A 12,251-nucleotide genomic window follows, 5' to 3' on the forward strand; every position below is an offset into this window, starting at 1 on the left:
TTATATAACTACGAAAGTAGTTGAGAAATTAACTCATGAAACTAAGGCTAAAGCACCAATATAGTTCACGAGAATTTCGTTACCTACTTACACGACAATTATACTCCATATTTATACTGAAATGTATATTGGCTTGAGCTCCCTACTTGAATTAATAAAAAAAAAAATTGATATGGAACTACCTCATATTCTAATAATACGTTTATTTCAAATGAATCCTCCGTTAATGAGGATGGACTGGATGGTGTATCTCGGACATAGAAATATTTAGCATAATTAATTATTTATAAAAAAACTTTATATTATTTCTCGATTTTTTTTAAATATATATATATATATATATATAAGATATGACAATTATAAGTGAGTATTAAATTACTAAAATAGTTCTCATAACAATCTTTTAATGTATAGACGTTCACAAATTTAAGAAGATTGTAAACACAAATTACCTTGTGTATTGTTCGTATCATCCTCAAAGATTGACTTGAAACTAAACGAAACAAACATGAACTCGAGGTTATTCTTACCCAAATCGGTCGAGCTACGTCCCGAGTTTCGGGATGATCATAAACTCGACTCCATTGCACCCATTTGAATCACCTTGTTAATCAATGGGGAAAAAAGTCAAAATAGATCGTTTCTATCATTATTATTATCATACCAAAGGCCTCATTCCAGATATTAAAGTTGATAGTACAGAAAAATATGACCCCCCTTGTTTGCTTTGATTTCAAATGAGGCACTACAATACATCGTGCAAAGGGTCGACTTTAGTTCTGAAAAATAGAATTGAAAGGGGAAAAATAAGTAATTGGAGAAAAGGCCTCAAACAAGAATGAGCCACAGGCGCCATCTCAAAGTTCATCCTGCAAAACATTAAAAAACAGAAAACTACTGAGTTCAAGCACACTAACTACTAAATGTGTTCAACTAGTTTTCAGTTCAACCGAAGTAACCGATATAACCAAATTAGTAAGTTGATTCGGTTATTTTGATAACTAGGGTCATCAATCTTTGAAAACGTCAGTTTGCTTGGATATTCTTTGTAAACCAAAGTGATTGAACCAACTGAATAAACCAAAATTGAAACAAAAGATTCTCTGATTATGATTCAGTGAATCCGGTTTTTCTTATTTGGATCTATTGGAGTATGAAAATATCAATAGTTAGTCAATGTTTTTTTAAAAGGTTGGATTGATAACCAAAGCAAACTGAATGATCATTGTGTAGTTCCATATAATGCAAAGACTGGGAAACTTACATGATAATCGTCCAAGTAATCATCACGACGCTGCATAAAAAGAAGGAAAACACTGAGAAATTAGATGTTCTACCACAAAACGAATAGCCGAGTATGTGAGACTAACCCTATATCTATCTCGGGGTGGTTCTCTGTGACGGTGCCTTCTCTCATAGCCCCTTTCTCTTTTCCTCCTTTCACCTTCCTCTCTTGCTCTTTGGGCTTCCTGCATACAAGGTCAAAATATTTCAGAACTAGATCTAGCAATTCAAAACGAATGAAAGAGCAGTGGGTTTGGCTCAAACCTCGTCCTCTTTTGCTTTTCTCACTTTTTCGGCTTCTTCAAATGCCTCCTTTTCGATCTAATTTACAAGAAAACAACAATATATAATGGTAGGTTAGATTGGTTTGTGATGTAGAGGTGCTTTCTAGATAGACAGGAGCTAAGTAACCACCTCCCTATTGGAAAATACTTCCTCTATGACTTGCTTTGCATAGTCGGGGTCATCGCAAATCAGAATGTTGTCGTAAACAGAGCCTGCTTTCACCTGAAGGTGAGAAGAAATGGAACACTAGGTCAACAATAAAAAATGCAAAACACTAGTAAACGAAGAACATAAAACAGAAACGTAAAACAGTGGCGCTTAGATGGTTCAATCATGACGGCCCACATCCATAAGTACAATCATCACCTTTTTATATTAATGAACATATATCAGAACCCATTTGCTGGGAAAAATTTTATGACAATAAAATCATATCAAAGATACAACTGTCTTTATAATTTCAAATCTGATTCTAGTACATATGTTTTGCTTTCCAAGGGTTACATAGGCTGAATAAAGCAACACTGTATTCTGCAAGCTAAGATCACCTGCCAAACTTCGATACCAACATATTTGATGGGCTTTAGAACGTAAAGATCTGGATCATCTTCAAATTCTGATTGAGAAAAGCCAAAAATACAAACTAATCTTAAAATTCATTTACAATATTTGGAGGTGACTGAGCAAAAGTACAAAATTTGCAGTCTTACCAGGGTTATCAATCCAAGGATTCTTCCACTTCCCTTTATAATTAGGATTCTTGATTTTCTGTTTTAAAAAAAAAGAAAGGAGTTATCAATGTGATCACTGAAGAGTGTGACTACATTCTGCAGAATGATGTTGATAATATTTCATGATACCTTACGCTTCCATGGTCCCTTGTATGCCGGATTTGGAATTTTTTTTGGTTTCCATATTCCATCTTCTTCTTCATCCCAGTCATCGGGCTGCTCATGAAAAAATAAAACAAATATATTTAGTATTCCAATCCTGTCACAAATACTTGAATAGTCAGTTCCGATTGCAATTTCAAGTAGAGGGAGCGCCTGTGCATGCCGCCCTTCACCACACATGATGGCCAAATAACAATGACAATTATCATCAACTATGTTGGCATGTAACAAGTTTCTGGAAGCTAAAGCTAGCCTTTTACTAGATAGAGTACCTCCTTTGCCTTTGGATCAGGTATTTCTCGAGGAATGGAATCATATACCTGAAACATGACAGATATAAAACATAATTTTTAGCAAAAAAACTATATTCTGCTGAAATTGAACTCCATGCTACAAAGTCACGCTACCTCAGGTTTGACATCATCTGGATCATCAATATATTCTCTATCGTCCCAGTCTGCAGGCTGTCACAATGATTTCAAATAAAAAGACGTGCATATAACAACAAAATACTATCAAATTATATTATTTTCATTCATTTATTTGAAAAGATGCTACAAGAAAGAAACTCAAATTCAGATTACACCAAATGAAAAATATGTAGCTATTTTTATGCAGAGATAAATACACTTAATTCAAATTGGTCTAAAGCAAAAGGCGATGTGCAATCGATGATGAAATAATTTGGTTTAAAAGTACTGGGAGGATTTGATATGAAAGTACCTTTTTCGCATTCACAGCTTTAATCTTGCGGGGAGGCAGGATATCCCAATCTGTATACATGCTTCCAGAATCTCTTTCTCGACCATCAATCCAAATGCTATATGTGGCGTCGGGCCGAAGAATAAATGTATAAAAATGAGTTAACTTGTCTGTCTCACATTGCAAATCCTTCTTAATGGGGTAATTTTGACCTTGATAGGAAAGTATGACATGAAGTTTCTTTGTCTGTGAGCCACATATATCTGGTCCAAACATTAAACTGAAGACAAATATAAGCTTCAAACGATTAATATACCAGAAAAGTTTTTCAAACATAACAAGAGAAGAATAGTGGACTCTATTTTTTAGCACTGCCGTTTATTACAGATTAATGAATAAAGCGAGCAACTTGAGATCACATCGTAATAGATGCAAGAAAAGATAATTGAACAACCATAAAGACAAGTAAAAAAAAATTTATCGCTGAGGTGTAACAACTAAAAACATAAAAAGTGCGTCCAAAATTTCTGAGTAACTGAAATCAGCAGGTGAAATCCATGAGGTACCAATTGCTGCTGTTTTAGAGCCTAGACTGTCGAATAATACTTTAAGATACGAACTAAATGAGTTTTTTTATAACTGAGAAATTAAAAGGTACAATATTAGAAAACACTCCAGGAAGAAAAACAAAATTGGATATATTTCAGCGTCTTCATAAAACCTTATGCTATCATACCTGTATGGCGTATCCCCGCCAAATTTCTTTTGATTAACATAACCTGAAAGAAGCTTTATGTAACCCCCACCGCATTCTATGTCCTGCTCAAATCTAATGGAATACTGAACGACCAAGGTTCTATTCTGGTTGCTGAATTCTGGTATCTTAGCAGAAATGGCAGAATGCCTAGCATCAATTGACGTCTGAATACCTGAAAGGAAATGAGGAATTATGACAATCTGAAACAAGCCAATGATGGGTCATCGTGTCGTATATCACATTTATGGAGTGACATTTAATGCGTAAAGGGAAAATAAAAAAGACATGAAACATAAAATCCATACAGGCGGATGAAACTGATTTATCAAGTCACCAAAGGATTCATACTGAGGCAATACCTTTAAAGGATACTATCCATAAGGCATGACCAGAAAGCTGTGATAATTTCAGTTTATACTTTTTTTGGAGAATGATTCAGTTTGCTGGCGCAGAGATGCAGGAGATTTTACCTTGAGAAAAGTTCTCTCAGAAGAGGTGGAGCCAGAAATGTTAGACCCATTCACCTATCTGATGACTAAAATATTTGCTAAAAATGTTGACAAATTTTCAACTTTTTTTGTCTCCGGAGAAAATTACAATCATACGAACTTGGGAGTGTTGGGGATTGCATATTTACATTCCCAAAAACGAGAGAAACAACAATATTACTCTTATATTACTGCTTCAAACTTAGTATATTAAGTTGACCCTTCAAATCTATTAAACGGAATCAAATGCATTATTTGAAACACATATTGCACCAATACGTTCACATGCATAACACTATTCTTTCCAGCCAAATTATCTTGAAAATTTATTATTAGAGTAAATATACTCAAAAAGGAACTCAAACCTTTATCATCAGGATCACCATTCCACTTCCCGGCAGTGTGCTTAAAGGATCCGGCTTTCCCTTCGCTTCTTTTCCAATCAGATTTCACCCACCCACGCTGCCATCCATCTTTTCCGCAGAAAAGAAAGAATATTAACACAATATACACACCCAAAATCCAAAAATGAAAAAAACAAAAAAACAACAGTTTCAGATTATTAACATGATATCTTAAAGAGATTCGAGGTGCAAAAAATTTCTAATATAAATTAAGAAATTTATTCCTGCAAATTCATCAACATAAGCTCCAAAAGAAATAATAATTAAGTTGACTTCGCTCTCCAAGTTCACTTACTCTACAAATACAAACTGCAAGCATATGATAGAATCACAAAACTTAATCTGTTTCAAAATAACAAACTAAAAAAAAATATCACTAGATCTTTTCAAAAGTTTACTAACGATCACTACCCAAAAGCTTGCAAACCCAGCGAAGATTTAAACTGAAATCCATGATAAACCAAATATTCAGGCTACCCAGTATCCATTTAGCCACAGGCAACTAGCACATGATTGAGTATTTCAAACCCAAAACGGAAGTTCAAAAACACCAGAAAAAAAAAACAAAAGAATCAGAAAACTTACCATCAAAACGCTCCTCGAATATGATTTCAGCCACTGAAGATTGGATGAGTGAAAAGAACACTCCAATTACTAATTTTGTGACCAGAAGAGGTTTATGCTTAGATTTTGCCATTTCTTGGCCGAGTGAACTCCAGATTTTCTCGGGCAAATGCTAATTACGAAAATTTAGTTCAAAGCTTGACCCCATGTCTTGAAGAATTTGCAGTGATACCCCTGCTGTACTTTAATTTCGTACTTGTAGATTCGTAAACTGTAATAAAATGAAATTTTATATTTAATTTTATTGGCTAAAATTCCATTTTAATGGCAATTCTCTTTTATTTTCTGATATTTAAGACTTCTAAAATAATATGTAATTTAAACAATAAGTAATGAAAATTTAATTTTATTAACTAATTATTTAGAGGAAAAAATTTCATAACAAAATAAGATCTGGTACACAAAAAATTATATTGGTATTGAATGATTTTTTCTGAAATGTTGTATACAAATCTACACTTCATTTATCAAGTTACGGATATATCATGATAAACATGAAACAATATTTTGGCACAAGTAATCGAGTATCAAACACATATATAAATAAATTCTATATAATAGGGTGAACTAAATCGACTCGAATGTTAATAAAATATTAGAGCTTAAAATGGATATGTTCGAGCTAAAACTTATTGAAAGTTCAAAAAAACAATCGAATTTGTTTTCTTGAGTCTGAATTGAGTTGTTTCAAAATATTTCTCGAAAATACATACTAAAAAAACTTCAAGTTCGTTTATTTAATATATAGTTTATATTATACTATTATAATATTAAAATCCGTGAACGACTCATGAAAATTAAACAAAATAATTGAACCCGAGCTCAACCAGCAAAAAAATTTGAACATGTTCGAGTTTGATTCAAGATTAATAACTACAAACATAAACCAAATATTTATTGAGTCGACTCGAAAAACTCACTATCCCCAGCTTGATTCGTTCACCTCTGGTGTTTTCATTTTTTGTTCAAAATATTTAAGTTTTTTAGTTATAGAATAATCAGTGATTTATAATTCTTACATACTAATCAGAAATTAATAATTATTACGTATTTATGTGATACTTAAAAATATTTATAAGCATACGATTTTTCGGTACTGTTTTTTTTTTAAATAGGGACAACAATGACTTTTCGTTCATATTTTAAATACTATTAGATCAATTGGATTATATAACTAAAGAGTGATAGGTTCGGATTATTTAATTTAAGAAAAATAAATATATGTATCACAGTCCAAGAATATAATAACACATGGAAGAATTTGGATTCGAAGAAATGCGTCACCTATAAATTTCAAATAACATAATTATTTGAAGTTAAAATCTATGTTTTAATTATTACAATTATCGAGTAAAAGAAATAAAATGATAAGAATGAAAATTCTCAAAATAATACTCTTAGCATAAAAAGTAATACTTTTTTATGAATGACTCAAATAAAATATCAGTATCACAAAATACGATCCGTGAGATCGTCTCACACAAATTTTTTAAAAAATATTATTTGGAGTTATCAGTTTAAAATTTTGAATTTTCAGATAATTAAAGTCAAACATATTAATAGAATATATAAAAATGGGATGGTTTTGTAATATATTGACAAATGTAATTGGGTTTAGAGTAAGATTAAAAGAGTCTCTGATTCTTGCATTAACTTTTGAGTTTCAGGCTGATTCGTCGAAGTCTTCTAATAAAGACTACTACGCTTGGAAGCTAAGTCAACTTTTCTTCCATACTAATAATAGTTTTTTAGATGTTAAAAAAAATAGTTTTTGAGTTTTTCAAATCTAATAATAATACTAGAAAATAATTTTTTTCCCACTAGTTTATTATATTTTGAGTTTTGTTCAATTAAATATTTGAAATTTTAGTTTGATTCATTAACTTTAATTTTTCTTCGATTTTTGTGTGATTTTGTTAGAATGCTATAATAATATCTGAAATTATTATCTTGTCAACACTCTTTCAGTAATTTGACCAAATAATTGAAAATTAAAATTTATTGTACAAAAATCAAAATTTGATGAAATTTAGTAAACTAAAACTCAAAATAAAACAAATTAGTTGAAAAATATTATTTTTCCAGAATAATAGTATATAGAAACACTACTCAAGAGTTCAGGCTATGTATTTATGTTGATTAAATTTTAATATAAAATATAATTTCGAGTACACTAAAGTTGTATATCAAGTACAACTACATATTGGAATAATTTTTCCCATCAAATATTATATTCTTGTTATACTTAATTATATTTTATTTTCCATATAAAAAAAAGTGATGGCATCATAATAGGGAGATTTCTGGTTGCGATCATGAGTTTATTAGCATCAAAAGTTCAAATATTTTACAAGTGTTTCCCATATCGTACGCAAATAATTATTACAAGTTTAAAAATAAATCAAATTTAATAACCAGTAATTATAGCTCAGCCAGTATTATAAAACATACATATACATATATATATATATATATATATATGTCACTGATATAATGTTGTGTGTAAATAAAAAACACAAAGAAATATGCATTTAACCAAATCAAGATTAAACTTCGCGACCAGTAGTTTCCAATACAGGGAATTATGCAGGAGAGCAAAGAAGCTCGGAAACGAAAAAAAACACTTGGTTCAACTTACAAGCATTTGGCTTTCTTGAAAAGGAAAGAGATACATGTTCGACTTCAAAAAACTAGCCCGAGAATTCGCCGAGAAAATAAGAACATGTGCCTATGCTGATTCATTATTTAGCCTGCGGGTGAGATGCAATAAAGTCAACAGCAAGATTGATGCAGTTTATTTTGTCTGCTTCGTTGTCGGGAATCTCAAACCCAAACTCTTCCTCAAGAGCCATCACAATTTCCACAGTGTCCAAACTATCTAGACCAAGATCATTCTGGAAATGAGCATTCGGTGTAACCTGAAAGGTATTTAGAATAGCAAGCGATGTCAGTAATCAAATAAAATTACATGCAACAAAAAGAAGCAATGCCCTCAACGAGAGAAAAAATATAACTATCCAGATACAGATAGCAAATAGACAAGTAAAAGTACAACACAAGGGATACATAGATGCATGATTCATTGTTCGTGTTGTGTATCCTGTTCCTGCAATCTCAATAAAACCATCTCCAAGATCATACTGCTGGCTTCAACACTCAATAGTCAATTATACTGTCCAATCTTTGTCCCAGCCTATGATTACTATAAAAGATTCTCGAGATTGTCCTAATCATGCAGCCTCCAAGCAAAATGGATGTTCATTATTACTGTATTGGGTGATGGAAAGCAGAGAGAATTAGAACAGTAAGACATGGTTAAGAACTGTGGACAGGTAGAAATTAGGCAGCAGCAATTTAAGAAAGCTTTCTGAAAGAGCCCATCAGCAACTACTTACTGTACCCTAATTGCATTGCATCAATATACAAGTCCTACCAAACAATCCAGCAAAGCAATAAGGACCTTTCTGTGCATGCCCAAAGGCATTTGTGTGTGCACGCACAGGCATGTTATCACCCACCCATTTATATACATGTAGATAACCAAATACAGAATCAGAAGTGATGAACCAATCAATTCAATTATCTAACTCGTGAAGAAACATGGAACGGCGACATGATTGGTTTTCTTATTGTATAAAGCACTTTAGAGTTCTCTTACTTTTCAAAACTAGTCCGTATCCAATGTGAAATTATCAAAATTTGTTGATAATTATATAAATGATATCATGGTTCACAAGAATTAAGTAAAATGGTCCAATCAGTTTCCACGTGAAACAAAAAACCTGGCATATTTCAGTAAAATCTTGTTATATTTCTTATGATTCTGTCAATAACACCAAAGTTTATGACTCGGAAAATCTTCAAATGAGCTATAAAAACAATGTGCCATACTACCACCCAATTTCTTAAAAGCAAAAACAGTGTATCGCATGACCAAAACCTTGTAAAATCTTAAGCATGATGCCCAAAGAAATAAAATCAGCTTCATCAAAAACTACTTATATTGCGTTCTGGGTACATTGATGAATTTGTAGTGCATAAGATTGCTAGGGCGTTCCACAAATAGAATGGCAAACTGTATGCAGCACCTTTTGCACCAAATCTTGTGCTTTCTATCGGGAAATAAAAACTATTACAACCATGATGTTTCTCAACCCTTCACCACGTCAAATACTACAAAAATAACTACCTTCGGCATACAAAAACAAAAAATAAAAATAAAAAATCCAGTCAATAAAAGAACAAATTCCTTGACATCAAACCCACTAATTTCATGGTCATCTTAGAGCATTTCACTGTTTTCATGGTCATCGTAGAGAAAATATGCTGCAATCACTAAAAGTCCCAATCAAATTCAAGCTGTGTCGCTGCTGTTTCAAAAAATAATTCAACGCTTTTCTCTTCAAACATTGTTCTTAGTCGGCCATAGCATTTTTAATAGTGTAATAAAACCCGATCTTTTATAATCATGTCTTTCACGTACATCAAGTCTCTGCTATCAGTGCGTAGAGAAAAACAAGATAACACGTTAAACAGCATAACCTCCATAAAACCAACATTTCGCCGACTTTCTAAGATATCACATTCACATACACACAGAAAAATGAACGCGTCCAGGGCAAAATCAAAAAATAGGGAAATGATAGGGTTACCTTGGACGGATCGAGTTTTTGGAAATTTTTTACAACAGTCAAGACACGATCGGCAACCTCAGACTTGTCGAGGAAGGAGCCCCTTGCCTCCTCCGAGATATGGCGTCGGATGAGGTGCGATAGCCCACCCGCGGCGGCTCTAGGGTTTTGAAGCCGCGGCACGGGACTCACGTTCACTCTCAGGTACTTGAGCAGTGCGCTCCTCACCGCCGCCATTGTGACTGATGCCTCTGTTGACGAGAGAAGCTGGGGTTTTCGGTGCGTGAGAAATAGTTTGGGATATTTCTATATCCGCCTCACGAATGTACAATTTCTGATGTACAACTCTTCCGATGTCCAAAAAATTCGACTTTTTAGTTTTCACACGCTTTTTTTTTTTCTGACAAAAAAAAAATACTCCAGAGATCGCATAATAACTAAATTTTAGTGAAATAAAATTCTGAAAATTATTATTTTTTATGTTAAAAATATTATTTTTTATTCGATATATAGATCAGATTGACATGTCTCGCGAATATCCGCGATATTGTCTCATAAAATACATACTCTTTTGAAAAAATATATATATTTGTCATATAATTTCAACAATGTATTTTGAAAGATAGACTTTTATTGTGTAAGATTGCATGGTTTTCGTACTTCGGATATAATCGAAGAAATAATTATAAATTCGTTTATTTTATTCGACTTTTCGCTTTTTGTGTTGGTTTTGGGTTTTTTTTAAAAAAAACTTCTAAATCAACCATATTTTTTACATAATTTACAATAACGTATTTTAAAAGATTCCGCATTTGTTGTTCCATGCTTGGTTATATGAATTGCCCTACCTTAATATATCGTTCCAACTCTCACGGTTGATGAAATGTATATGAAAAAATGTGGATTTATGTAAGTGAGAGTCATGGTTTTGATTTTTTAAGAATCAAAATGGGTTGAAATTGAAATAAGAAACCTTATTTGGACAATTTAAATTCATGATTAAATTTAAAGAAAAATACTAATTTTTGTCATGTAGGTTGATATTTTTAATTTTAAAATCATGTAATTTCTTAAAATTTGGTAAATACCGATGATATCCTGCATGACTCATGTGCCGATAATAAACATATATTACATAAATTAAAATATATGTATGCAAAATATAAATGGAAACAACAAGATTTTCCTGCAATTTTGAAATATTAAGTGTTGTTTTGCTTCATTTATCATGTCTATTTTTTTGCCTAAATAAATTTTAATTTTTGTCATGTAAACTTATATTTTCGTCACCTAAATCACGGAAGAGAGTCGGCGAAAATAAACAATGTTCAATGTGTTAAGCAGCTTCCAACAAAAATGGAAAAAAAAAAACCCAAAGTTTCTAAATGAGAATTTAACTTTGACAAATTGTAGGACTGAAGTCAAAACAAACCAAGTTACATGACTACGATTTTAGTTTTTCCTAAATTGAATTATAAGCTTATAGTACATAATTATTAAACTCTCAGCGATTATCTTATCACGGATGATAGAGAAACCAAATATTAATGTCTCGTAGTGGGAAGAGTGAGAGAGAAAATGAGTCAAGCGACTCGTAAATAGCATGTGAAAAACTTGATTCGATCGAGTTCGAGTTTTAATTGTTTACTACTTTGAATAGATCTCAAACTACCCAAGTGGCTTTATTTTTTATTTTTTACTTTACATGATATAAAATGTAGAAGAAATATGTTAATTTATGCCTACAATTTCAACCCTAAACATATTTGTCAATATGTTAGAAATACTTTCGATATTTTCAAACACGAGCTTGAGTAACTCGACATGTACACGAGTCAAGCTCGAAATTGAAATTGATTACCCGATCGATTTTGAGCTGACATCTTTAATCTAGTCAGTCTCAAGTACGATGGAAGTCGAACTCGATTCAACTCATGCACAATAGTATGCAGTGAATATCTGTAAATATGGAGTAGGTAAAATTGTCAATGTCTCAAATTCAATCTATAAATAGATGACTATCTCATGTGCACCAGTTAATGTTTAAAAAAATTTCTGCAAATCAAGTATATAAGGAATTTGGTTTTTGCCAAAAAATTACTGGATCTATTTCACCATTCATAAAAAAAGAGATGCGAGAATTTGATTGGATTTTCGATCGAATTGCAACATAAGAGAAATGC

General features: G+C 32.1%; 2 protein-coding genes across 3 annotated transcripts; both read right to left on the bottom strand.

Annotated features, from left to right (window-relative positions):
* Positions 1-627: 627 nt before the first annotated feature.
* Positions 628-5,583, bottom strand: LOC142536927 (calreticulin-3-like). 2 transcript variants are annotated; one of them, XM_075642375.1, is made up of 14 exons: positions 5,399-5,583; positions 4,775-4,882; positions 3,901-4,093; positions 3,186-3,444; positions 2,870-2,926; positions 2,735-2,782; positions 2,430-2,516; positions 2,280-2,337; positions 2,118-2,185; positions 1,699-1,791; positions 1,549-1,605; positions 1,371-1,469; positions 1,265-1,294; positions 628-869 (listed from the first exon to the last, which is right to left on the bottom strand). In XM_075642375.1, the coding sequence occupies exons 1-14, from the start codon at positions 5,508-5,510 to the stop codon at positions 858-860; spliced, it is 1,281 nt and encodes a 426-aa protein (XP_075498490.1). In that variant the 5' UTR covers positions 5,511-5,583; the 3' UTR covers positions 628-857. The 2 variants fall into 2 exon arrangements, with proteins under 2 accessions (XP_075498490.1, XP_075498498.1); XM_075642383.1 differs by lacking the exon at positions 1,265-1,294 and having other exon boundaries at positions 1,341-1,469.
* A 2,378-nt stretch (positions 5,584-7,961) lies between these two features.
* LOC142536936 (acyl carrier protein 2, mitochondrial) lies at positions 7,962-10,400 on the bottom strand. The gene is made up of 2 exons (XM_075642397.1): positions 10,090-10,400; positions 7,962-8,355 (listed from the first exon to the last, which is right to left on the bottom strand). The coding sequence occupies exons 1-2, from the start codon at positions 10,303-10,305 to the stop codon at positions 8,179-8,181; spliced, it is 393 nt and encodes a 130-aa protein (XP_075498512.1). The 5' UTR covers positions 10,306-10,400; the 3' UTR covers positions 7,962-8,178.
* Positions 10,401-12,251: the final 1,851 nt, after the last annotated feature.

This window comes from Primulina tabacum, chromosome 1 (genome assembly GCF_025594145.1).
Source record: "Primulina tabacum isolate GXHZ01 chromosome 1, ASM2559414v2, whole genome shotgun sequence".
Classification (NCBI taxonomy): Eukaryota; Viridiplantae; Streptophyta; class Magnoliopsida; order Lamiales; family Gesneriaceae; genus Primulina; species Primulina tabacum.